The sequence below is a fragment of the Heterodontus francisci genome, chromosome 16 (genome assembly GCF_036365525.1).
Source record: "Heterodontus francisci isolate sHetFra1 chromosome 16, sHetFra1.hap1, whole genome shotgun sequence".
Lineage (NCBI taxonomy): Eukaryota > Metazoa > Chordata > Chondrichthyes > Heterodontiformes > Heterodontidae > Heterodontus > Heterodontus francisci.
The window spans coordinates 52184534-52211432 of NC_090386.1; the positions used below are offsets into that span (position 1 = coordinate 52184534).

Consider the following 26899-nt stretch of genomic DNA (forward strand, 5'->3'; position numbering starts at 1 on the left):
AGCAGGTGATTGCTAAGCAAGTGCCGCGTGATAGCATTGTCGACGAACCCGCCGTCACTTTATTGATGATTGAGAGTAGACTGATGGGGCGGTAATTGGCCAAGTTGGACCTGCTTTTTGTGTACAGGACATACCTGGGCAATTTCCCACAATGGCGGGTAGACGTCAGTGTTGTAGCTGTACTGGAACAGCTTGGCTCGGGGCACAGCAGTTTCTGGAGCACAGGTCTTTAGTACTAATGCTGGAATGTTGTCAGGGCCCATAGCCTTTGCAGTATCCAGTGCCTTCAGTTGTTTCTTGATATCACATGAAGTGAATCGAATTGGCTGAAGACTGGCATCTGTGATGCTGGGTACTTCAGGAGGAGGCTGAGATGGATCATCCACTCGGCACTTCTGGCTGAAGATTGTTGCAAATGCTTCAGTCTTATCTTTTGCACTGATGTGCTGGGTTCCCCCATCATTGAGGGTGGGGATATTTGTGGAGCCACCTCCTCCATTTAGTTCTTTATTGTTCGCTACCAACCACGACTGGATATGGCAGGACAGCAGAGCTTAGATCTGATCTATTGGTTATGGGATCAGTTAGCTCTGTCTATCGCATGCAGCTTATGCTGTTTGGCATGCAAGTAGTTCTGGGTTGTAGCTTCACCAGGATGACACCTTATTTTGAGGTATGCCTGGTGCTGCTCCTTCATTGAACCAGGGTTGGTCCCCAAGCTTGATGGTGATGGTCATGGTAGGGTGGGGGATATGACAGGCCATGAGGTTACAGATTGTGGATGAGTACAATTCTGCTACTACTGATGGCCCACAGCGCCACATGGATGCCCAGTTTTGCATTGCTAGATCTGTTCGAAATCTCTCCCATTTAGCATGGTAGTGCCATACAACACAATGGTGGGTATCCTCAATGTGAAATGGGACTTTGTCTCCACAACAACTGTGCGGTGGTCACTCCTGCCAATACTGTCATGGACAGATGCATCTGCGGCAGGCAGATTGGTGAGGACAAGGTCAAGTATATTTTTAACTCTTGTTGGTTCCCTCACTACCTGACACAGACCCAGTCTAGCAGCTATGTCCTTTAGGACTCTGCCAGCTTGGTCAGTAGTGGTGCTACTGAGCCATGCATGGTGATGGACATTGAAGTCTCCACCCAGAGTACATTCTGTGCCTTTGCCACCCTCAGTGCTTCCTCCAAGTGGTGTTCAACATGGAGGAGTATGGATTCATCAGCTGAGGGGGTGCTGTTGGTGGTAATCAGTAGGAGGTTTCCATGCCCATGTTTGACCCGATGCCATGAGACTTCATGGAGTCTGGAATCGATGTTGAGGACTCACAGGACAACTCCCTCTTGAATGTATACCACTGTGCCGCCACCTCTGCTGGTTCTGTCCTGCCGGTGGGACAGGACATACCCGGGGATGGTGATGGCGGCGTCTGGGACATTGTAAGGTATGATTCGATGAGTATGACTGTGTCAGGCTGCTGCTTGACAAGTCTGTGGGGCAGCTCTCCCAACTTTGGCACAAGCCCCCAGATGTCAGTAAGGAGGACTTTGCAGGGTTGACAGGGCTGGTTTTGCTGTTGTCATTTCCAGTGCCTAGGTCGATGCTAGATGTTCCGTCCAGTTTCATTCTTTATTGACTTCTTAATGGTGAGATATAACTGAGTGGCATGCTAGGCCAATTCAGGGGGCATTTAAGAGTCAACCACATTGCTGTGGGTTTGGAGTCACATGTAGGCCAGACCAGGTAAGGACAGCAGATTTCCTTCCCTAAAGGACATTAGTGAACCAGATGGGTTTTTACAACAATTGACAATTCCCTATTCGGTTATTTATTGAGTTTGCACTATTGTTTAATACTGAAAATTAACTGGAATAAAGGGCAGAGAGGCTTGGAAAGTTTTTCTTTTCCTCTCCCTTCTAGCAAAAATGAATGTGCCTTTATGGTAATCATTATCCATTTTCCATTCTTGCTCATCCTGATTGGCAGATGGAAAGGCTCCAAGTGGTTGGTTCCAGAGCTGCTTTTGGAAGAAACTGGGATCAATGCAGATAAGCCTGACCCATATCCCCATCATAGCAAGTGGAGAAGTGAAAAATAAATAGGTAATTAAAAAGGACTCCTACAAAGTAAATAAGCAGAGTCCTTCTCATGATTTGCAGAAGAATCTGGGCTCAAATGGAAAATAAAGCAAATATTTAATTTAAGAGCAAAATATTGTAGATGCTGGAACTCTGAAATGACAACAGAAAGTGCCGGAAGTACTCAGCAGATCTGGCAGCATTTTTGTGGAGAGAAACAGAGTTAACAGGCTGGATTTTACCATAGGCGGACGGGACGTTCCCACCTATGTAAAAGTCGGTGGCGAAACCTCTTCCACCTAGCCCGGGGATCCGACCCACATTTTACGGGTCCCCAGGCTTTACTTGCCCCAAGGCGGGACTTCTATCCACATGACAGGAGGTTTTCCACAAAGCGGTCATCCAATCTCGGTCCACAAGCATGGTCCCGAGCTTCCGATTGCTTGCCGTTTTAATTCACCACCTTGTTCCCATGCCCACATTTCTATCCTGGGATTGCTGCAGTGTTCCAGTGAACATCAACGCAAGCTCGAGGAACATCACCTCATCTTCCTATTAGGCACTCTACAGCCTTCTGGACTCAATATTGTATTCAATAATTTCAGACCATGAGCCCCATTATTTTTTGTTTATATTTTATTATATATATATATATATATTCTTTTTTACTTATTTATTTTTTTAACCATGTCTTAAACCTACTTTTCATGTTTTTGCTTTCGTACAGAGCTGTTCCGTATTGTACCATTAGCATTCTCTCTGGACTCATGCTTTGTCTTTCGCTGCAACTATTTAGCACTTGATTTGCATTATGTTCCATGACATCTCTGTCATTTAATCTCTCCCCCCACACCCGTCCTATTACAGTCCTTCCTTCTTGTTCTCCTTCCCCCCTCCCCCCTTTTACTTGGTCAAAGACTGTTAAATTTCTAACTTTTGCCAGTTCTGATGAAGGGTCACAGACCTGAATCGTTAACTCTGTTTCTCTCCACACAGATGCTACCAGACCTGCTGAGTATTTCTGGCACTTTACGGTCTCATTTCAATATTTAATTTGTTGTCTTAAATTTAACATAATGATTAACAAGAAGACATCAGCAATCTAAATTGAATGATTTATTGGCCTCCGTAAATGCAAAGATTCAAAGACCCTTTCAGCAACCCACTGACATTTAAACTTCTTGTGATTTTTAAAAATGTGGATCCTAAAGTAAATTTATTTCATTTCTGTGACAAACATATTAATAGAGAAATTAATGGGCGAGAAATTGGGATTGTTAGCTCCCATTGTTTTGATGTTACAAGTGTCTTTAGAGCTCCAAAATGGCATTGCGGCACCACATGCACAGTGAACGTCCTCCAGGGCAGACAGATCATGACGCCAATGCTGATTTGGCACCAGTGGTGCCGTTCTGGAGCTCAACACTCCAGCTAACATCTCTTAACATTCCACAGCTAAGTACACAATAAGCAGCTCGATGGAACTTCACCAGCACTATTAAAAGGAATCATCAACTACTTATAATGGTTGATTTCTTCTGGCAGTTGCTATGATTCTACAAGTGTTTGGTGCTCTCTTTGGTTGTTTCAATTTGCAAAAGTCGACAGGGAATGGTGTATCATGAGAAAGAGGATTAGGCACGAGGAAACCATCATCTTTGATGGGTTCAACCCTGCCTCTAACCACAGCCTCAGCAACCACTTTCCCAATAATGGCCAGCACTATCTTCTCCATGGGGGTTAGAACATGCAGACTTGCCTGTCCCCTCCAGTTAGCTCCTGCTGTCTTTGGTTGTGCTCCACCTTGCCCTGTAAGAGAGAGGTAAGTGTGGCAGTGAGTGTGGTGCAATCTGTTTGGCTTACATGGCTCAATAGCTGGCAGTGAATGCAAGCAGTGAGATGTGGCTGTGTGGCTCACAGGTGTGCTAAGTGTGAGAACGTGCAGTGGAGTAAATTAATGTTAGTTAAGAGCCTGGTTGATAGACCAGGGTGGTGGGTGAGTGATGAGTGTGTGGTGAATTGAGCCGTGTGAGACTAGTAGTGCAGTTCGTAGGATATAGCATTTAAAGATGCACTCACTGATCTTGACCACTCATGTGAGGTCATTGAACCTCTTGCAGCACTGCATCCAGGTCCTTGGGGCTTGAGTCCTGGCATTGATGGCTCTCTGCTCACATTGCCTTCTGAGCATGTATCTGGAGAGCAGGTAAGAGTAAGGAAGTCTTTCTACAATTATATAGGGCTTTAGTGAGACCACACCTGCAGTATTGTGTACAGTTTTGGTCTCCTTACCTAAGGAAGGATATACTTGTCTTAGAAGGGCTGCAACAAAGGTTCACTATATTGAATCCGGTCGAGAGGTCTGGCCTATGAAGGGAGATTGAGTAGAATGGGGCTATATTCTCTGGAACTTAGAAAAATGAGGATTGATCTCATTGAAACATATAAAATTCTTAGAGATAAAAGCAAAATACTGCAGATGCTGGAAATCTGAAATAAAAACAAGAAATGCTGGAACCACTCAGCAGGTCTGGCAGCATCTGTGGAAAGAGAAACAGAGTTAACGTTTCGGGTCAGTGACCCGAAGAAGGGTCACTGACCCGAAACATTAACTCTGCTTCTCTTTCCACAGATGTTGCCAGACCTGCTGAGTGGTTCCAGCATTTCTTGTTTTTATTTTAAAATTCTTAGAGATCCTGGCTGGAGATTCCGGAATGAGGAGTCATAGGGGGAGAAATTGATTCACAATGCAGTGCCACACAAACTTACATCGATTCCCTGAAGGCAGACAGTGCTGTGGGCCACTGTCTGTACGGCCTATGTGGCATTCTCCTTTGATTTCATGGAAGAAACCCAAGTGGGCTGTGCAGGTAGTGGCCCGCGGTGCTTTCTGCCCCCGGGGAATTAATATAGTCTGCATAGCATGGGTTCATAAACAAATTTCTTCCCCATAGACTTCAGGTTAAGGGATTGGCTATTTAGGACAGAGATGAGAAAAAAGTCATTCATTCAAAGGCTTGTGAATCTTTGGAACTCACTAGCCCAGAGGGCTGAGGATGCTCCGTTGATGAGTATATTCAAGACTAAGATTGATAGATTTTTGGGTACTAAGGATATCAAGGAGTATGGAGCGAGGGCAGGAAAGTACAGTTGATGTAGAAGTTTAGCCATGATGTTATTGAATGGCAGAGCAGGCTCAATGGGCCATATGGCCTACTCCTGCTCCTATTTCTTATATTCTCACACTGCCAAAGAGCTGGTGGTCTCATACCATTTACCTGAATAAGATATGAATAATTTCACAACCAAATTACACTACTCAATTTGTGTGGATACAAAAGCAAAACCACTTTTTATCAATACAAACTATGTACTAGAATGTACCAATACAATCTCTGTATTAGAGGGTCATCTAAAGTTTGGGATTCATCAGCTGCAGTCAACACAAAAGTGGAAAAAGAAAAATGTAGCTAAATTATCAGGGCTGTAATCCCATCACATATTTGTCAAGATTTTGTATTTATGAAACAGTTTCTACAAGCTATCTTACACTGGAATGCAATGTTCCTAGCAAACATCATCAATGGCACACTGCCAGTTGGAGTAATTTACCATTGGGAATTGAAAAGTTAACAGTTTGTGTTAAACTTCATCGTAAGTAACTCTCACAGGGGATCTCAGGGTTCATAGGCAAAGAGTTTACAACAGTCCAGGAAAAAAGACGACAGAGACTAGTCAAGTCAGGAAATGCTGGAGTAATTAAATCAATGTGACAAACTGGGTCAAAAACAATAGGCGACTTATAAATTCTGAAGAGTCAACTAAATCTTCAGATATCAGCTGCTCAAGCTTTGATATTTCTACTGGTAAGACGGAATGATTTCTGTTTACTTTTATTTGTTGGATCTTGATCTGAATGAATGCGTTTCAAAACTTGGAATGTTGGAAGAATTCTTGCTATGTCTAACAATGTGACTCCAATTGATCAGAATCTGATGTTCCACTATAGTCCACCAGCCAAGAGGCAGTTAGAAAGCATGATAGCTTTGAGAAAAACCAGTGGCATTATAATATCCTACTGCTGTACAAAAGTATATAGCATTGTGTGTGTGGCTCTCTGTTCAAACAAACAAAGGGCAATGAGTAGTTGCACATTCCCTCTTTCTGTTTTGAGTGCAAGCCCTGTTTCCAGACAAATTAGAAGATTTACATAATGTGGTTGTATAAACAATATGGCATTATTCATTCTAGTTGATTTGTGCAGCACAAACTTTCACCTCTTAACCACCAGATTTGTGTAGATTGCAAAGCACAGTATTTACGTCAGAGTGGTACAAATGAGTGATATGAATCTTCTACCACTTAGTTGACAAAAAAAAACTTAACATGTGTATCAAGTTGGTACAGTAAGATCAATCAGCAGATGGGAAGTCCTCAGCTGGGAAGTTTGCATTTTGTCGGAAGCGCAGTTTGCAGAGAACATAGACTAACAGGACTGGCTTTCATCAGTGCAATGCTGTTATGCCTTTACTACAGCAACCCTTGCCACAGCCGGTTGCTTGGATACAAAAAGCTGATTCTGAATGTCATCTGTGGTCCTCTGACATCAGGCTTGCAGCACATTCATGATTCCTCAGAAACAGGCTATACCAAGTACAAATCAAATCCAGAATTTTCTCATTTCAGGACCAGAACAGAATTTTGTACAGGAGAAATGATTGGGCTATTATTTATTGAGTTATAATTGTGTAGCTTCCACACAGTTTGGTAATTCAATGGTCAATCTTTTTTCTCTTAAAGCTTTATTTTTAGAATCATTTTATCCCCTATTATGAATTTCTGGCATCATACATGCTAGGTTATGATCAATATAGATTAATATGGTTAAAGGCTTGTGGTTTTTGGCTATCCTCACAGCTTAAAAAATGTTGAATTGCAATCAACAGGGCAACGCTTGCTCATTTCTCCTCCTTGTCTACCTCATCCTGTGGTCATGTATTTTTGCCTTGGAACAAGTGCTGTTATATTGCTATATTTGCATTCCTGCCATGTGGGAGTGGTGTGATGATGAGGTGGCAGCCATATGCGGTTTGGATCCTAACACTGCATGGAGCCCCTGAACAGTAACATGGTTAAAAATTGTGAGAGTAGGACAATGGACACAGATTTAAAGAAGTAAAAGGCAAATTTAGGACCAGTATCAGGAAGTTCTTCTTCACCTTGAGTAATCAATACATGGAATGAAGTTCCAGATAGGATAGTGGAGGTGAAAACCATAGAAGCATTTAAGAACCAATTGGATACTGCAATGGAGTTGGGAGAGGGAGGGTGGGGTTGTTCAGGTACTTCTAGATAGATGAATTAAGATGGGCCAAATGGCTTCTCATCTGTAATTACCTAGTGGTCTTGTGATTTCCCCCTTGATTATTTTATAAGCTCACAGACAACTAGTTTAAGTGTTTTGATAAAGCAGGCATTTCCACTTGCACTCTCAAACATTTAGAATTTAACAGGTAGGAGCCAGAGTACTGTTCAAACATATACAGCGATCCATCCTGGCCATAATTATATTTGGAGCCAGGCAATATAAAAAAGGTAGTGCCCAATGGGAACTGATTCATTAGCTATTACCTTGAGACCTGTAATTATACTATACACACATCCCAAGTGATTTATCATCTTGGGAAAGTCTATGTACCAAGATCAATTGAATCGGTGGGCTGGATTTTATACTTTAGGAGCTCCCAGCACCAGGCTGAAAAGGCAGGGGAACCCCGCCTCTGCCTTTTCGTGTCCCCCGGAGCCATCCTCCAGTTTTTTAAAATCAAAGTTCAGGAGGCAGGATCTCCATCCCTTTAAAGTCTTTAAAGTGACAGGGATCCCGCCTCCAAGAGCTGCCAGCCAATCAGAGTGCTGGCAAGTCAGCAGCATTGACAGGGCCACCAGAATTGGTGGCCACTGCTGGTACTGCAGAGGCCTTAGATCCAGGCCCAGTGCTGCAACCCCGGAACAGAGGAGGTGAGGCGGGGTTACTGTGTCCAGTCAGGAAGGCCCCGGTGAGGAGTGCTGGGGATTGGTCGTGCAGTCCAGGGGGAGGGGGGGTTCCGGGGGTAAGGTTGTTCCCAGTGGGCGTCCTCCATGGGCCACAAATTTCCCACGAAGGAGGGCCCCCCCCTCCCCCCCACCCCCCCACAAGTCCGCAGGGAGGGTGGCTCGTTTACAAGGCGTCCTCCCCGCACAGTGGAGGCCCCTTCCCGCTGCTGGTAAGATCCCAGAGGGGCGGGAAGAGGCCCTTAATTGGCCCTTAATAGGCCACTTAAGTGCTTCAATTTGCCTCTGGGCGGGAAGGCCGTCGTCGGCCTATCCCACCCACAGGAAGACTGCTGGGCAACGAGTCCTTCGCTCTGCTGTGCCCTCTGTCACCCATTGCGATACTCCGTGCCCTCCCCGGCCTCCGACCCCACCTCAGGGGGCCCCACAATATCTCAGCCAGTGAGTCATAGCCATGTCTCATAATCATTACCATAGCATATTTGGAAATCAAAGAAAATCATCCATACAGGTTTTTGCAATAGAATATCTTTACTTTTTTAAGAGTTGCAAAGGACAACCAAAAGACTGAGAATGAAACTACCACTGTATTTGCAAAGTTTTTCCTTTTTGAGCTGAAAATCTTATGGATAGTTTAGAGGAGTCCATCTTAAAACCAGGCTTTCATACAGTCGGAGATGTATCCTGTCATATCTGATTAAATTTTCCATTGGTTTTGCCGTTTTTAGGTTACAATGGCATATTTGTGGGGTAAGAGGTACTTCTTTTGGTCCCCATTCAACCTCAATACACTTAAAATTATTTCCAGTTTAAGTGATATAATTTCATTAATTTGCTTAAGCTCTTTATAATCACTTCAATTTATTCACCAGTTCATGACTGAGTTCTTCAAATATATTTTATGATTTATTTCCTGATTTTAAAAAAACAAGTAACTTCATACAAGAGATTTTGTTTTTACCAAAAGTAGTTATGCTGTATTTAATTATTAGATACAGTATAATGTATTTACTTTATCTCAATTTTACTCCCTCCTCCTTTTGCAAAAAAAGATAAGTTCAGTCTCGAGGGGAAATCAAAGTATATATTAGTGAAGAATAAAGCCTCCCAAGTTTTTAATGTTTTTTTAATAATGCTTAGAATTTCTTTACTCAGGGAACAATTAGAACATGGTGCTTAGTGCTGCCAGTAGTGGTTGAGACAAATAGCTTCGATGGTTTCAAATGGAAACTAGGCTGATATTAAAGGGAATAGGAAGATATGTTGAAGGGGTGAGATGAGGTAAATGGAGTGGGAGGAGACTCATATGGAGTATAAACATCAAAAGATTATTTGGGCTGAATGACCAGTTTCTATGCTGTATATTCCATGTAATTCTATATAAAATATCATTTAGTTATATAAGTTGGAAAAAGTAAATATCTAAAGCATTCATTTAACCAAATACAGTTAACAAAGAAAATTTGTCGAAGAAAATAAAATTGGTGCAAGTGATGAAATCTACTGGCCAGGTTAAATAATGCCAAGCAGTACTGGAGCCAAACAATCATTAAAAGCTAACTTGGAGAACCTGATTCTGATGTGAATCACAATTTGCATTGATTGCTGGATTTTTGAATGTGTTGTGGTTATTGATAATGAACTTTTTCTTGCCAGTTTAATGGAGGGGTAAGGGCCACACAACAGTTTGTGATTTGACATTCTGAGTGAATGCACTAAGATGCTACAATGTTGTATTTGCCTCTCATCATGTTACATTAATTTCACAGTATTTAATGGGCGGTGAAACAAACAACAGCTATATACTGTGCATTTATTCAGGAACCAGTCTTGGGTTGATAATCAAGTAACTGGGATCTTATAGACTTCTTTAACAGAATAAAGTCAGAGCAAGGATGTTAACCTGAATATGGTTATGCTGATCTTTTTAAAAAGGGAAAATATATTTTCAGCGTATGATATACATCATTGGTTTGTTTTTTGGGCTAATGAATATTAAAACAGGTGTGAGATCTCAAAGCAACAAGATTCTATCACTTCAAAGAAAATTGTGTTGGAAGAAATATTTGTTGTACTTGTGGATCACAACCTTAAGAATAGTTAAAATAGCCATTGTGCTTCCTTTGACACTAGCTGCACAAACCAGAATGGTCCCAGGTTTGATACATCATGGGCCACAAAATTGAGTTCTGTAGCGCTGCTGGTGAGGGTACTGGTGCAGGTGTGCCGACAGTGTACTAGAAACATGCAGGGGGGCGGGGGGGGGGGGTGGCATTTCTGCCATTTGGGACCTTGCAGGTCCTGTTAATGGCCTCTTTTAAATACTCTCAGCTAAACATGCGTCGGCTGCATGAGAGATCCCCACTAGCGCTATTTAAAGGGATCAGCATGGGACTTTCAGGTGAGGTGCTTTTGACCTTCTCTTGTTGCTGCAGAGTGGGTGGAAGTATTTTGTTGGAGGAGTTCTGACAAGGTGTTGGATGAAGTAGCAGTGGATGACCATTTTGGAGATAGTGACCATAATACAGTTAGTTTTAGCATAATCATGGAAAACAACAAAGATAAAACAGGAGTAAAAGTTCTAAATTAGGTGAAGGCAAATTTTACGAAGCTGAGAGGTGATCTGGTGAAAGATACAGCTACTTGAAGGAAAATCATTGGCAAACCAGTGGGAGGTATTCAAAAGCGAGCTACTACAGGCACAATTTAGGCATATCCCCACAAAGATAAAGGGTAGAACGGCCAAATCTAGAGCCCCCCTGGTTATCTAGAAGCATATAGGGTAAGATAAAGCAGAAAAAGAAAGCATATGACAGTCACAAAAAACCTAATACTTTAGAAAGCATAGAGGAGTATAGAAAGTACAGGGGTGAAGTAAAAAAGGAAATTAGGAAAACAAAGAGAGGACATGACAAATTATTGGCAGGTAAAATCAAGGAAAACCCAAAGATGTTTTATCAGTACATTAAGAGCAAGAGGATAACTAAGGAAAGGGTAGGGCCTATCAGAGATGTACAAGGGAACTTATGCATGGATGCAGAAGATGTGGGCAGGGTTCTTAATGAGTTTTTTGTCTCGATCTTCACAAAGGAGAGGGTCGATGCAGACATTGTAGTAAAAGAGGAGGCATGTGAAATATTAGATACGATAAGCATAATGAGAGAGGAAGTACTAGAGGGTCTGACATCCTTGAAAGTAGATAAATCACCAGTGCCAGATGGATTGTATCCCAGTTTGTTAAAGGAAGCCAGGGAGGAAATCGCAGATGCTCTGAGGATCATCTTCAAATCCTCATTAGATACAGGCAAAGTACAGAGGATTGGAGGTCTGTGAATGTTGTACCATTGTTTAAAAAGGGTGTGAGGGATTGGCCAAATAATTATAGGCTTGTCAGTCTGACCTGGGTGGTGGGGAAATTATCAGAATCAATTCTGAGAGACAGGATAAACTGCCACTTAGAAAGGCACAGATTAATCAGGGATAGTCAGCATGGCTTTGTTAAGGGAAGGTCATGTCTTACTAACTTGATTAAATTTTTTAAGGAAGTAACAAGGAGGATTGATGAGGGTAGTGCAGTGGATGTGGTCTACATGGATTTTAGTAAGGCATTTAAGAAGGTCCCACATGGCAGACTGGTCAGTAAAATGAAAGCCTGTGGGATACAGGGGAATGCGCCAGGTTGGATCCAAAATTGGCTCAGTGACAGGAAACAAAGGGTAGTGGTCAACGAATGATTTTGCAAATGGAAAGTGGTTTCCAGTGGCGTTCTACAGGGCTCAGTGTAGGGTCCCTTGCTGTTTGTGGTATATATTGATGATTTGGACTTCAATGTGAGAGGCATGATTGGGAAATTTGCAGATGACACAAAAATTGGCTGTGTAGTTGATGGTGAGAAGGATAGCTGTAGATGCCAGAATGATATCAATGGTTTGGTTGAATGGGTGGAAAAGTGGCAATGGAATTCAACTGGAGAAGTGTGAGGTCATGCATTTGGGGAGAGCAAACAAAGCAAGGGAATACACAGTAAACAGGCGGATATTGAGAGGGGTATAAGAAGTGGGAGACCTTGGAGTGCATGCCCACAGGTCTGTGAAGGTGGCAGGACAGATAGATAGAGCAGTGAAGAAGGAATATGGAATACTTTCCTTTATTTGCCGAGGTGTAGAGGATGTAATGCTGGAACTGTATAAAACGCTGGTTAGGCCAGAGCTGGAGTATTGCGTACAATTCTGGTCACCACAATACAGGAAGGACATAATTGCTCTGGAGAGAGTACAGAGGAGATTTGCAAGAATGTTGCCAAGGCTTGAAAGTTGCAGCTATGGGAAAGATTGGATAGGCTAGTGTTCTTTTTCTTAGAACAGAGGCGGCTGAGGGGGTGACTTAATTGGGGTGTGCAAAATTATGTGGGGCCTAGCTAGAGTGGACAGGAAGGACCTGGTTCCCCTAGCAGAGAGATCAATTACCAAGGGGCACAGATTTAAGGTGATTGGTAGAAGGATTAGAGGGGACATGAGGGAAAATCTTTTCACCCAGAGGGTGGTGTGTGTCTGGAACTCACTGCCGGGATTGGTGGTGGACATGCACCTGCCATGCTGTAACCTGCAAGGCTACGGACCAGGTGCTGGAAGGTGGGATTAGACTAGACGGCTAGTTTTTTCAGCCGATGCAGACACGCTGGGCTGAATGGCCTCCTTCTGTGCCGTAACTTTTCTATGATTCTATGGAGTGTTGATTTACTTTCCCAAGGAGTGCAGTGGCGTTTGAAGGTTTGAAAAGAAAGACTAGCACTGATATAGCACTTTTCACGATTATCTGATGTTGCAAAGCACTTTACAGCTAATAAAGTACTTCTGAATTGTAGTCATTGTTGTAATGCAGGAAACACAAGAGCCAATTTTGCACACGGCAAACAGCTATGTGATAATGACTAGATAATCTGTTCTCATTGTCAAGAAAAACGATATGCCAAATAAGGAATATTGATTCATGAATTGGAAACTTACATTAAACTTTTAATGGAAAAACTCCTGCAGTTAACTTTTTAAAAACTGGCAGCCAAGATGGCCACCACAATTTGCATCTGAAACACCTTTTCACATTCCAACAGGCCTCCAACAGGAGACAGAGGTCTGAGGAGCATGGACCCAGAACAATGGCTTGCTCTAAGTGATTGTATTAGCACGACATTCAAGGTAATCCTAACACCTTGACTTTGAAAGAGCAAACCTTGCCAAGTGAAAATATTGACATCCTAGGGACTGGGGAGCCAATTCCAAACCGTGAATTTCATTAGACGGTTCCAGAGAATACACTGAGAAAGTCATGTGACCATCTGTCCATCTTTGTCAAAGCTGGGAGTTTCCTTGAACAAAGAGAGACGAACAGTAACTCAGACTGTGCAGCAGCAGAAAGGCTGTGTGCCTCCCTTCCTCTGTCTCTCTCCAGATAACACCAAAAGTTTGAAAACCATCTGCGACTGTTGGCCCTCCAAGCCAACAGATTGCTACTGACAGAGACCAGGGAAGAGAGCCACCTACAAGTCTACCTCCAAGAAAAGCTTGAGCCAAGCGGACCAGCCACAAAGTGCGCTCTAACCAGCCAAACACTTCAAGAATACAACTACAGCTGGAAGACCACAGAATTATCCAACCTCACAGACTTTCTTTTTAAATTCTGGACTCTAATCCAACCACAAAATCTACTTTTCACTCTGTAATCTGTGTGTTTGGAGTGGTTTGCTCTCAAGGATTGCCTTGAATGCTTTGCTAATGAAGCAATTTTAGGTAATTCAATCACTTAGAGCAAGCTATTGTTCTGGGTCCATGCTCCTCAGACCTCTGTCTCCTGTTGGAAGCCTTGGAATGTGAAAAGCTGTTTCAGATGCAAATTGTGGTGGATATGTTTTAGTTTTAGTTTAGTTTAGAGATACAGCACTGAAACAGGCCCTTCGGCCCACCGAGTCTGTGCCGACCATCAACCACCCACTTATACTAATCCTACACTAATTCCATATTCCTACCACATCCCCACCTATCCCTATATTTCCCTACCACCTACCTATACTAGGGGCAATTTATAATGGCCAATTAACCTATCAACCAGCAAGTCTTTGGCATGTGGGAGGAAACCGGAGCACCCGGAGGAAACCCACGCAGACAGAGGGAGAACTTGCAAACTCCACACAGGCAGTACCCGGAATTGAACCCGGGTCGCTGGAGCTGTGAGGCTGCGGTGCTAACCACTGCGCCACTGTGCAGTATCTTGGTGACTCTCGTGTGAATGTGTGCATGAATGTGTAGTGTATATTTTTTATTATTTTTATTTAAATCAGGTTTAGAATGTTAAGTATAATAAACTCACCTCTTTCTTGTTTAAACTCATGAAAACTTGTCTGATTGGTTCTTCCATGATCACATTAAAGGTGAAAGGTAAAACACTCACTGAGGTGGTAAGCACAACCACTGTTTTTAAAAGGAATAAACTCTGCTATGGTCAAATAAGAGGAAGGGCAAGAGGGGAGCATGTGATTCCCTCCTCACCTGATGGTAACATCGTGATGTTGATTGAGGGATAAATATTGGCAAGGACACTGGTAATAGCTCCCTTGCTCTTCTTCAACATAGTGCCATGGGATCTTTTACATCCACCAGAGCAGGCAGATGGGGCCTTGGTTTAATGTCTCATTCAAAAGATGGAACCTTCAACAGTGCAGCACTCCTTCAATCCTGCACTGGTGTGTCAGCCTTGACTTTTGTGCTGAAGTCCCAGAGTCTGTCCACAGAAAGCTTTCTATCACTAATGGGGTCTATAGTTACTGTTATTCTTCGGTTGCAGCATGAAAGATCCATGGAGCACAGGTGGCAGAGAGGGAAAGCTGTACACAGATGGAGGAGGAGGCTCTCAATAGAAGACCAAATCCACCTAGGGTATTCAGGGAGCACTTCTCCTATCTCTACCTGAGGCGTAGTGTCTGAGGCAGCTACAATTCACCAAGGAGGTGGTCACTGAACTGTGCCACATCCATCACCCAGACCTGCAGCTGCAGAGCAATCATGGTGCTGCCAGTGGCCATGGAGATCATAGTGCCACTCAATTTGTACACAAATGGATCCTTCCGATGGGATCCTGTAACATTGCCAACATATCATAGTTTGCCATGCATTGCTGCATTGGGGAGGTGACAGAGGACCTGTATGCCAGGAGAGGGAGTTCATAGTCTTCTCTCTCAGCAGAGCGATGCCGGAGGAGCAGGCTTTGCAAGGTAGCAGGAGTTCCAGTGGTGCAGGGTGCCATTTCCCTTGTGAGGGAGTTTACTAGTGCTGTCGGGAAGGGTTCATACTAACTTGTCAGGGGTTGGGAACCAAGGTATAGCATTAGAAAGGAAAGACAAAGTGCACAAAGGATTGGGAGAGACAGATAGCAAAGATTAAGTAGTAGTAAAGTATTAGGTGTGGTCAGACTAACAGGGAATGCAATAAGATCTAAATTAGGTTTACAATTCATGTATGTAAATGCACAAAGCATGGTAAATAATGTTGGTGAGCTGCAGGCGCAGATAACCACAAGGGAATATGATATCCTGGTGATAACAGACACCTGACTCAAAAAAGGGCAGGACTGGGTACTAAATATTCCTGCATATAATGGTGTTCCAGAAAGATAGGGAAGGAAAGAAAGGAGGAGGGGTGGTAGTATTGATTAAGGAGCGAGAGAATGTCCTGGATGGGTCAAAGACAGAACTTATCTGGTTAGAATTAAGAAATAATAGCGGTATTATTACAGTACTGGATGTATTCTATATGTGCCAACTAGTGGGAAAGATATAGAGGAGAAACTTTGCTGGGAAATTACAGAGAGGTGCAAAAACTATAGAGGAGTGATAATGAGGGACTTTAATTGTCCTAATTGGAACTAGGATAGTAATAGTCTAAAGGGCGGAGAGGCAGAAGAGTTTCTGAAGTGTGTTCGGGAGAATCTTCTTGATCAGTATGTTTCCAACCCAATGAGGAAGGAGCTGAGGTGGGTCAAGTGAATCAAATGTTAGTAGGGGAACATTTAGGGAGCAGTAAGCATAGTATTATAAGAGTTAGGTTAGCTATAAAAAAGGACAAGGAGCAATCTAGAATAAAAATACTTAGTTGGAGGAGAGCTAATTTCAGTGGGGTAAGAACAGGTCTGTCCCAGGTAAACTGGAATCAAAGATTGGCAGGTGAAACTGTAACAAAACAATGGGCTGCCATCAAAGAAATGGTCTGGGTACAGTTGAGGTACATTTCTATGAGGGGGAAAGGTAGGGCAACCAAAGCCAGAGCTTTCTGGATGACGAAAGAGTGAGAGAGAGAGAGAGAGAGAGTAAAATGAAGCAGAAAAAGGCCGTGTATGATAGCTGCCAGGTTGATAATGCAAGTGAGAACAAGGCTGAATATAGAAAGTTCAGAGGGGAATGGAAAAAGGCCAGCAAAGTTGAAACCCATGGAATAAAAGGAACAGTGGCAGCATTGATACAAAGTTGGCTGAGTGACAGGAAACAGAATAGTGGTGAACAGTCGTTTTTCAGACTGGAGGAAGTTATACAGAGGGGTTCCCCAGAGGTCGATACTAGGACCACTGTTTTTCTTGATATATATGAATGACCTAGAGTTGGATGTATAAGGCACAATTTCAAAATTTGCAGGTGAAACAAAACTTGGAAGTATTGTGATTGGTGCAGGGGATAGTGATCGACTTCAAGAGGACATAGTCAGGTTGGTGAACACGTGGCAGATGAAATTTAATGTAGAGAAGTGTTGAGCGATACGTTTGGTGGGAAGAATGAGGAGAGGCAATATAAAATAAAGAGTAAAATTCTAAAGGGGAAGAGAGAGACTGGGGGTATACATGCACAAATATTTAAGGTGACAGAGCAGGTTGAAAAACTGTGTTATGATCTCCGTGGAGACCACCAACAAACTAAAAGAATTGAATCCACTGACTGCTGCCAATTTAGGAAACAAAAACCAAATGGGCAAAATTTCACTTTATTTCACTTTTATAAATTTTACTTTAGCACTCAAGTCAAAGCCAACATAAATTAAACATGAACTAACAGTTAAATCATGGTCGATGTATGTTAATTAGCATCTGCAAAAAAGATTGTCCTTACGAATCCTCTGATCAGTCTTATCAGTAAGATGGTGGCGAACAGTCCCACAGTACAACAAAATCAGGAACTTCCTCAGGCAGTTTTTCAAGTCCTGTCCTCCAGGATGCTGATATGGAAGTAATGATGTCCCGTCGGGTGCGAGCAGTGCAGTCTTCTCTTTAATGGTTTGGTCTTGTCGCCTCAGAAACAACCTTGACCTCGCCCACAACTGTCCTGATTGTGTAGTCTTTTTCTGTCACTGATGACAACTGCCGTAAGTTAGTTACCAATGGTCAGCCCTCAATCCAGGCTCCTCTGCCTACAGCCAAGGCAACTGCTCCAACCCCCTTCTTTGTAGTCTGTTTCAATTCCAAGTAGCTTCTCTGGAAGCACAAAAACATCCAGCTCCTAGCTTGTCTCTTTTAAAACCATAGCTGGCTGTTTCTGCTTGCAACCAATGCAGAGTTCTTCCAAAACCTGAAACCTGAGCTCCAGTCACATGTCTCTGATCATAAGACTGTCTGCTTCAAAAGTGGTTAGGACCAACCTTGTTTTTCTAGAACTTTTTATAACTTTCAGTTTCATTTTAAGGAAATGACTGTCTCAGAAAAAAAAAACACAAGCTGGATAGGACTCAGTCTACAAACAAAGTCTCCATCACAACTAGCTAAAGAGGCTCATGGAATCCTGGGCTTTCTAAATAGAAGCAAAGAGTACGAAAGCAAAGAAGCTATGATGAACCTTTATAAAACACTGGTTTGGCCTCAACTGAAACATTGTTTCCAAATCTGGGCACCACACTTTAGGAAGGTTGTGAAGGCTTTAGAGAGGGTGCAGAAAAATTTACAAGAATGGTTGCAGGGATGAGGGACTTCAGATAAGTGGATAGATTGGAGAAGCTGGGGTTGTTCTCCTTAGAGAAGAGAAGATTGAGAGGAGATTTCATAGAGGTGTTCAAAATCATGAGGAATCTATACAGAGTAGATAGAGAGAACCTGTTCTCATTGGCAGTGCGATCGAAAACCAGAGGATACCAATCTAAGGTGATTGGCAGAAAACCAGTGGCAACATGAGGAAAAACCATTTTACTCAACAGGTGGTTAGGATCTAGAATGCACTGCCTGAGAGTGTGGTGGAGGCAGATTCAACCGTCGCTTTCAAAAGGGAAATGGATAAGCAACCTGGTGAGAAAACATTTGCAGGGCAATGGGGAAAGGGCAGAAGAGTGGGATTAGTTGAGTTGCTCTCGCAGAGAGCTGGCATGGACATGATGGGCTGATGGCCTCCTTCTGTGCTGTACCCATTCTATGATTCTTTGATTGCACGCACGTGATTCTGCAGATGCTACATATTAATGGGGAGATGTACAGCAACCACATGGACTGTCACTTACTTAATGTGCCATTGATGTGCAACCATATATAGAACCATATATAGAATGTCGGTGAATGCCTGCTATCCTGGCAGCAGCCACAACATTTTCATCCTGTACCAGTCAATGGTACCCACCATATTTGAGCTGCCACAAAGAACCAGAGGCATATGCCTGGTGACAAGGGCTGTCCACTCTACTCATGGCTTATGACTCCCCTCCACCATCTGACCATGTGTGGACAGCGCGTGTACAAGAGCCATGCTGCCGCCAGTAACGTCATGAAGTAGACCATCGGCGTTCTAAAATTACTGTTCTACTGTCTGAACTACTCAGGGGAAGCCCTCCAAAACTCTCAAAAGTGTTTCTCCAGATTCATGGTGGTCTGTATCATTCACAACCTTGTTGCCATGAGGGTTCATCCCTTACCACCGGGCCTTAGGGATAGACCTCAAGAGTGTTTTCTTTGATTGCCTTTAAGAGTGATGTCCCTTTAATATCTTAGTATAGTAATAAGCTAAGTACCAGGATGTAGTCATGTGACTACAAGCCAGAGTCACTCTGCAGCTGTAACACCCAGAGTAAGGTTCTGTAAATAGTTTGCTCTGTACTGTACATAATAGTTTAGCTGTAATAAACCTGTTTGAGATCTTCAACCAACTGGACTCCACGCATTTCACTTATGTTGCATCAGACAACATAAAGAACTCATTACAAAGAGGAAGTAGAGGAGGAGGAGGAAGGGAAGCATCTGGGATCCAGGACCCACTCACTTTGGATGAGCTATCTGTGATTGGTTCCTCCGATTCCCCTAAAATCTCATCTCCACATTACCATTGCTTCACAATTCCCCACTTTCCATCCCTCTGCTATAGACCATAACAGCATCTGCTTGGACAAAATCCTTAAATAAAAAATACCACAAAAAAACTTTTCCATAACATCTTTATCCAACAACTTTCAATAATATATACAAAATTGAACTATTCACCCTTGTGCATTCCTTTAGTGCTTGACTTGTGGGTGCCTTTGCCTGTCCTAGTGCTCTGATGTAATGCTACCCCTTTGGCTGCAGCATGGCTGGTAGAAGACTTTCACTGGGGAAACTACAGATGACCTTGTAGGATGCCTTAGATCAACTCTGGACCTTGAGGGCCAGCAGTGGACTATGTCACCTCAGTTTGGGCTGGATGGTTGACAGGTAATAGCAAGGGCACTGGCAGAGTGGCAGTGGTGGAAGCATGATTATTGTCATTTTTGAGAGAGGACAGCAAGTTTGTGCACCATGGAACCACTGCCACTCCCCTGGAGATGTGCCTCAGCAATCCTAGTAATCTGCTGGAGCACAGTTTGCTGGACTACTGTGAGAGCCTGCAAACTACTTTGAGCATTGGTATTTGCAGGCATGATGGCGGCAGTCTGAGCCTGCAGGCACCATTCTACGCTTGCATGGCAACAAATCTGGATCTCATGTCCTTAATGTGAGCTTCCACTGATGCACTAAGATGTTGCCTCTGCCTGTACTGCATTGGAAGCTGAGGCATAAGCCAGCAGATTCTGCATAACGGCTGGGTCTGCAAGTGCTGTCATGGAATTTGCCACCAATTCCACTCTAGAAAAGATGGGCTGCAAGCTCTGTATGAAGCCCTGTCCCAAATTGGAGTTGGACTCCTCCATGCTCCTTGACAGTGACAACAGGTTTTGTGCCAGGCCTGCCAATGCACTAAGCATCTCTGTGTGCATGCTCAGCAGCCTTCTCCGGTACGCAGCCTCATGTAGGTTCTCATCTGAGTCCCCTACAGTAGAACCCATGCGCAACCCCACCTTCCAGGGAACTGTTATACACGTTATCCTTTCCCCCGGTCTGGCTGTAGCTCACTCATGCCCAGTGACCCACTACATGCTGACTCTACCTCTATATTCCCCTCTAAATTATGCATTGTGCCAGTATCTGAATTGGTGGCTGCACATGTCAAATCAAATGAGGATGCCTGCCCTTGCTCGCACACTTTATAGTGAAGCTGCACTGGCTGGCCAGGCAGAAGGTTTTGGATATCTGAAAGCAGGAAATCAGAAAGGGATAGTTGGGTTGAAGAAAGAGGGGTGGAGTGGAAAGTAAGAGGTCCATGGTCACACCATCTGCAGCTTACACTTCATGTCAGGTAGCAGGGTGAGGGTGAAGTGGGATTTGAGAAGATGCATAAGGCAGGAATATATGGTCTTCCTGAATCTTCTTGGAGACACCGGATGCAACGGCCTCAGTCACTGCCAGCCCGATAATGCAGAGCACTGTCTTCTCTAAAGGGCTCAGGTGATGCTGGCGTGCCTGTCCTCCACCAGTTCTCTGTTGCTCCCTCCTGTTATGAGTGACCTTGTCCTGTAAGAGATGGGGAAGATTGTCAGTGAGTGTGTTGTAATATGTTTGGGTGATGTGCCTGTCATAACTGAATAGCTGTAAATATGTGGAAGTTGCAAGATGTGGGTGTGAAGCTTCCAGGAATAGTGAGTGTGTGAGAATGAGGTGGAGCATCTGAATGTTAGGCATGAGTCCTCATTGCTGATTGATGGGGCTGTGGAGCATTAAGCAGAGGTTGGCGGTGCAATGAGTAGGAGCTGTCATTGGAAGATGTATTCACTGAGCTTGACCACTTGTGTGACGCCATTGAACATTTTCTGGCACTGCAGCTAGGATTTCGAAGCTAGTCTTCTGGAATTAACCTCCCTGGCCACCTACTCCCATTCCCTTCACAAGGTATGCCTTGAGGGCCTCCTGCAGAAAAATATGTACTCTACTCCTTTTGACTTCCAGGACTAAGGCCTCCAGTGCCACATCAGTGAGCTTGGAACCCCCCTCTCTCTCCTTGACCTGTTGCTTCATTGGAAGTCTTCTTCCCTCCCTCAAAGACTTTAACTAACAATTCCATCAGCTCCTGCAGCCTGAATGCGCCTCCACTTTTATGAGGGGAAGGCTGCCTTTAAGAAATGTAGGGTCATGCTAGCCATGCACATGACTGTGCCCCCTGCTGAGCGTGCAGCCAGTCAGCAGCACTTTTCACACTGGGCTGCTCACCACAATCGTTGAGATGAGCAGCACGACGTTTGCTTGCTGCCTGCATCATCACAAGTGGGTGCAGGATAATCATGCATCATGATTCCCATGCCAGCTAATGGGCCTAATCGAATTTTTAGTCCATGATCTGTATTGAGTTAGCTAAAATTAACTAACCTAGAATAAGGATCATCTAATTGACCTTCTTTCTTGGGCTAGTCGGGCTAAAAAAGCGCTTTTTAAATCATTGTCTATTGAGTTCTACTGGAAAATCCATATGTGACAACATTATGTTTGGACATAAATGGGATTAACTATAATATATGCCCTCATGGTTGAACAGCTCACCTACATTCACTGTCTGTGCTTACATGTGATGAATAACCACTTGGTCAAGCTACTAGGTGGCTGCTGATGTCCCACTGGTTCTAGCAAGAGGCAATGGGGGAAGAATTGGTTCGATTACGTCGATTTCCCAGGGCAGACAGCACGTCAGCTGCTACCTGTGGTTTTCCTCATTGTTATTTTTGAAGAATGCCGCGTGGGCCATGCAGGTAGTGGTTTGTGATGTTGTCTGTCCGCAGAGAAGAGATGTATTTTGCATAGTGCTTCCTGAAGTGATGCTACGCAAACCAATTGTCTCCCCAATGCATTCAAAAGGGAAAGAAAAACTGGAAGGAAAGAACAAAAATATTTCATTATAATAAATGAAATTAATGAAACTTCTGATGAACAGTATTCAACTTTTAAAATCAGCAGGAGAAGAGTTAAAACTTCACTGAGTTCTAAATTCAGCCCAGAATTTCTCCCACTGAATTGAACAGAATGCGATGTCATTATAAATTTCAGCACATGAGAGCAAAATGACAGTATGCCAAAAGATCTCAGACAGTAAAGCCAGAGCCTTCTTCAAATAGAAAGATTTGTGTGGAAAATCACCCATGGTCCCTTTGTTCAGTATTTGTTTCAGGACCCCATGAACGCAATCACAAATAAGGTACTGACCAGGGGGGCAGAGTGCATCAATTTCCTATGTTCATTATTCAGAGTGAAATTATAAACACATTTTTCATACATGCGTTTATGATTTTCCTACAAATAGCAAACAGGAACTCTTTCCCCCAGGAATCAGATATTTTACCAGTTGGCAGATCATAATGAATATATTTACTTGCCTCCTATAAATGCTGGTTTTTAAAGGTACCCTGTCATCCTAATAGTGCAAGCTATAGATTATATGTCCCCTAATTATATGAAATGTTGTGGCCCAGGTTAAAAATTCAGGTTCATTTATACTTCATCTTGAAATTCAAATATTCTAAAGGGTTTTGCTGTCTAGTTATTAAAATTTCTACAAAATTCAAAATGGTGGCAGTACTGCACAAAGCTCACTAGTTTAAGCAAAACCATTCTAAATATTAAGAATAGAAGAAAACATTCCCATTTTGACTTAAACACTCCAGATTAAATTCCTGATTACAAAAAAGCCACATATACTCCCATTACCACTTGAAACCACAAATCAAATGGACCACTCCTCCAAACAGACTATCAGCAATCAGTTAGACATCTGACCTTTACAGGATGACATGCAATGGTTTCATGAGACCACAGGTCAGACTCTCCAACATGAACCTTGGTTGGAAAAAACAAAGGAGCAGATTTTCCTCTTTTTGTGCTTGGACACAAGAGGATCACCTGGGCACAACAGACAGAGGGAAATCCGCAGGGAGAATCATATGCCTATAATGCAGCTCATCAGATTTTCCTCTGTGCCCTTGCATCCAAATGATCATTTACACCCAAGAGCAATAAAAGGAACATCTGTTACAAAGTAATTAATTCTAGTCATGCAGCAGCAGCTGATTGCCTAAAATCCATATGGTGACAATGAAACGTTTGGAAGGCTATAAAGCAAAGAATATTTTGTCCTTCCTCACAACTGTTGTCATCCTTTAGGAGTTCAAATCTTGAAAATATACATGAACTCAGTTCAGATCACTCTGAACTCAGGATTTGGTACATCCCGAACAGCACTATTCCTGCCCTAACAGCACTGTGGATGCAGCTTCACCACATAGACTGCAGCTGTTCACCATCTTCTCAAGGGCAATTAGGGAAGGGCAATAAATCCTGGCCTTGCCACATCCCACAAATGAATGAAAAAAAAAATTGCTCAGCTAAAAACAGCAGACAGAAGGCCTCCAGCCATGAATATTTCAGTGTTGCATCTGAATAAAATAGGTACTAACATGTTTGGTATCTCCCTGTGCTTGCTGTCTGCCCCCTTTCTGATCTTCCAATCAGAGGGGCCTGGGTACAAGCACTAAGGCTCACCTAATTTGGGTGCCATTGCACTCAGGTCTCTGCCACATGGGGATACAAGAAAATAAGGTGGTTGTCTTGAAAGAATTATTACAACCTCATTTATGTGTTTTTAAAAATTATTTTGCCTGCTCCAGGCATTATTGCTCTGCTCCTCTTTGGGGAAACCAAGTGGAATGGTGGTGGAGACCCAGTGTTTTCCTTCTCTTTGTGTTGAAGAACAAGGATACCTAGGGCACAAACTCGAGACAAATTAGTCCCACAGTGCCCCTGTGCTATACTTGTATTCTCAAGTCAAAGAAAATACAAGCACAAATCTCCATGTTTGTCTGGAACAATTCTGCTCACTTGACTCTTTACCTTTAGTTATGTCAGTTCCAAGGGATCAGTGGATTCAATTATGAAATTGAACTGTACTGATAACTACCATAAATCATTATGAAAAAGATACCTCAGTGTTCCAAGATCTCACAGTTGTGAAATTTCCTCAGCCTTCCTGTCTTCTTGTAATCTATAGATATTTAAAACCAAGCTCAGCATCACCAAACCACAATGTAATTTATTCACTCTTTTTTTCCTATTCCTCTCAATCATCATAGTATCCTGGACTTTGGACCTCAGCTCTTGACCAAACTTTCAATAAAAAACTTAAGAACATTTCAATATATAAGCTCGATTTAGCAATTTACAGCATTCATGAAAAGAAGAACACAACAATTACCTACGTCGTATTCCTTACTAAGTATAAAACCAGAAGATTCATATAAAAAAGGAAACGTTATAGAAAAATAATTCTTAAAAATAGAGAACACTTGTACTTTATAAATATATACATACATGATATATACAGAAGAGTATACTGGTATGTTAAAGTTGCCAGTACACTATGTACAGAGTAGGAAGGATGCAATGTGAGAGGCTTGGGAATGTTTAACAAGGGTCCTTGAGGGCCGGCTTGATCAGAGAATTATCAAAGGTCCTGCGTACATGGTACTGTAATGGGCCTTACAGAGATGTGCCGTTGCCACAAAATGAATTTTAAAATGCGTACTATAAAGAACACACAAATAAATTGTAATGTACCCACAGTGCAGCATGGTATCCCTGGACTCTTATATTGCTGAGTCTCTAATAGCTGTCAGTTCAAACTTTTTAGCAATTGGATGGAACAGCTTGGAACAGCTGTGATTGTGTAGTTTTCATTTACTTGGCTATGATAAATTATTAACCCTGCACGACAGAACAGGAACAGAATCTTTAAAAATTTTCTATTCTTTGTTGAAAGAGAACTGGGCCTTATCACTGGAAATTTTAAAATCAAAAAATTAAAAAAAAAGCTTTTAGTTTTGAAACTCAACTGATTTCCTGACAACTCTGGAACCAATCATTCACTTGCTAAAATCCCATAATTCTGAGAGGAGGGTTCTAAGCATATGTGGGATGTGCATCTAAATTTACTCCATATGGCAAAAATCTTACCTGCCAAGAAAGAGAAGCAGATCTCCAAAAACTTACTGTTCAGTTTGTTCTACTTACAGCTCAAGACAAACACTGCTGTCTGGTATCAGGTATGTGGCTGTCAAATAGAATTCTGTTTTGTGTATTTATTTGGAATGGGCACAACAGGTATATTCTGATCCTCTATGTTTGTAAAACTTATTTCTATGTGCCAGACAGTAATAATCTGTGCAGTGCAGTAACCAAGGAGATTGTGAGCATAACATGGAAACTCAATAGTGCGCTTGCAGAATATAAGACATATTTTGTTTTATTTTCAAATTATTTAAATGTTCATCCAGTCTTTTGGTTTCACCATATTATATACCATTCCTGGCCCAAAAGGATAGACATGCAACTTTTTTGCAGGTCTCTACCTCTGTTACTGGGAGGTGTGCAAGAGGGACTCTGGCTGATTTTTTGTTGGATTTTCTCACTTCCAATGACGATGCCTGGCCTCCCTATCATGACACAACTACACACCCATGTTCCTTAGAATGGATGCAAATATTCTAAGGATCTCCATAAAGAGAGAGGGGGTGTTGCCAAACCATGTGTTTTACCTGCTTCTGTTCCTTCAGATTCAGACAAGAGCAGTTGGGCTGACTTTTGTGTGATTGGGACTAGCAGGAACACTTTTAATGGATTAATAAGGAATACATAGAAAAAAATTAAGTCCAACTGATATAGGACAGAAACAGATGAGTAGCAGTGAGTACAGGCTAAATGGAACAACAGCAATATCAGGAATAAAAACAAAAAATGCTGGAACCACTCAGCAGGTCTGGCAGCATCTGTGAAAAGAGAAGCAGAGTTAACGTTTCGGGTCAGTGACCCTTCTTCAGAACTGACAAATATTGGAAAAGTCACAGGTCATAAGCAAGTGAGGTGGGGGTGGGGCAAGAGATAACAAAGGAGAAGGTGTAGATTGGACAAGGCCACATAGCTGACCAAAAGGTCATGGAGCAAAGGCAAACAATATCAGGAGTTCAGAGATATGAGGAAAGTATACAGGATCTTTATTTTAAAATGTGAAGCATTATATAACCTGCGCAGCAGAGACTGATTTGGAGTAGGAGAGAGAAAGACAGCAGACAAATAGCAAGTCAGGAAATAAGTGGAAAGGAGGTATGCCAGTATATTTTGTTGACAGTATGGCCTTGCTGCTCCAAAATATTCATCCTGGCTATGATTGTGGATTTGTATGTAACAGTGATGCAAATTGGATCAGCCAAGGACTTTCTCTCCCTCCAGCCAAATAGCTCTCAGCCAGTTGGCTCTGAGTTTGCTAACTCGCCATGTAGGGAATCAAGGGGGGTGGGCAAGAATAGAACCTGTTTGCAACTACTCTGTAACACAGTTTGTTTGTACACTTCTCCAAAAGACTGCT

General features: G+C 42.7%; 1 protein-coding gene across 9 annotated transcripts in view; it reads left to right on the top strand.

Moving 5' to 3' along the window:
- The window catches only part of ripor3 (RIPOR family member 3), a 240440-nt gene that overhangs the window by 47016 nt on the left and 166525 nt on the right, over positions 1 to 26899 (top strand). For 6 of the 9 annotated variants that reach the window (XM_068048189.1, XM_068048182.1, XM_068048180.1 and 3 more), the window contains one exon: positions 25551 to 25580. The exons of the other annotated variants lie outside the window; for them this stretch is intronic. In XM_068048189.1, the coding sequence (XP_067904290.1) occupies positions 25551 to 25580 (30 nt within the window). The remainder of the gene's footprint in view (positions 1 to 25550; positions 25581 to 26899) is intronic. 9 annotated transcript variants of the gene reach the window in all.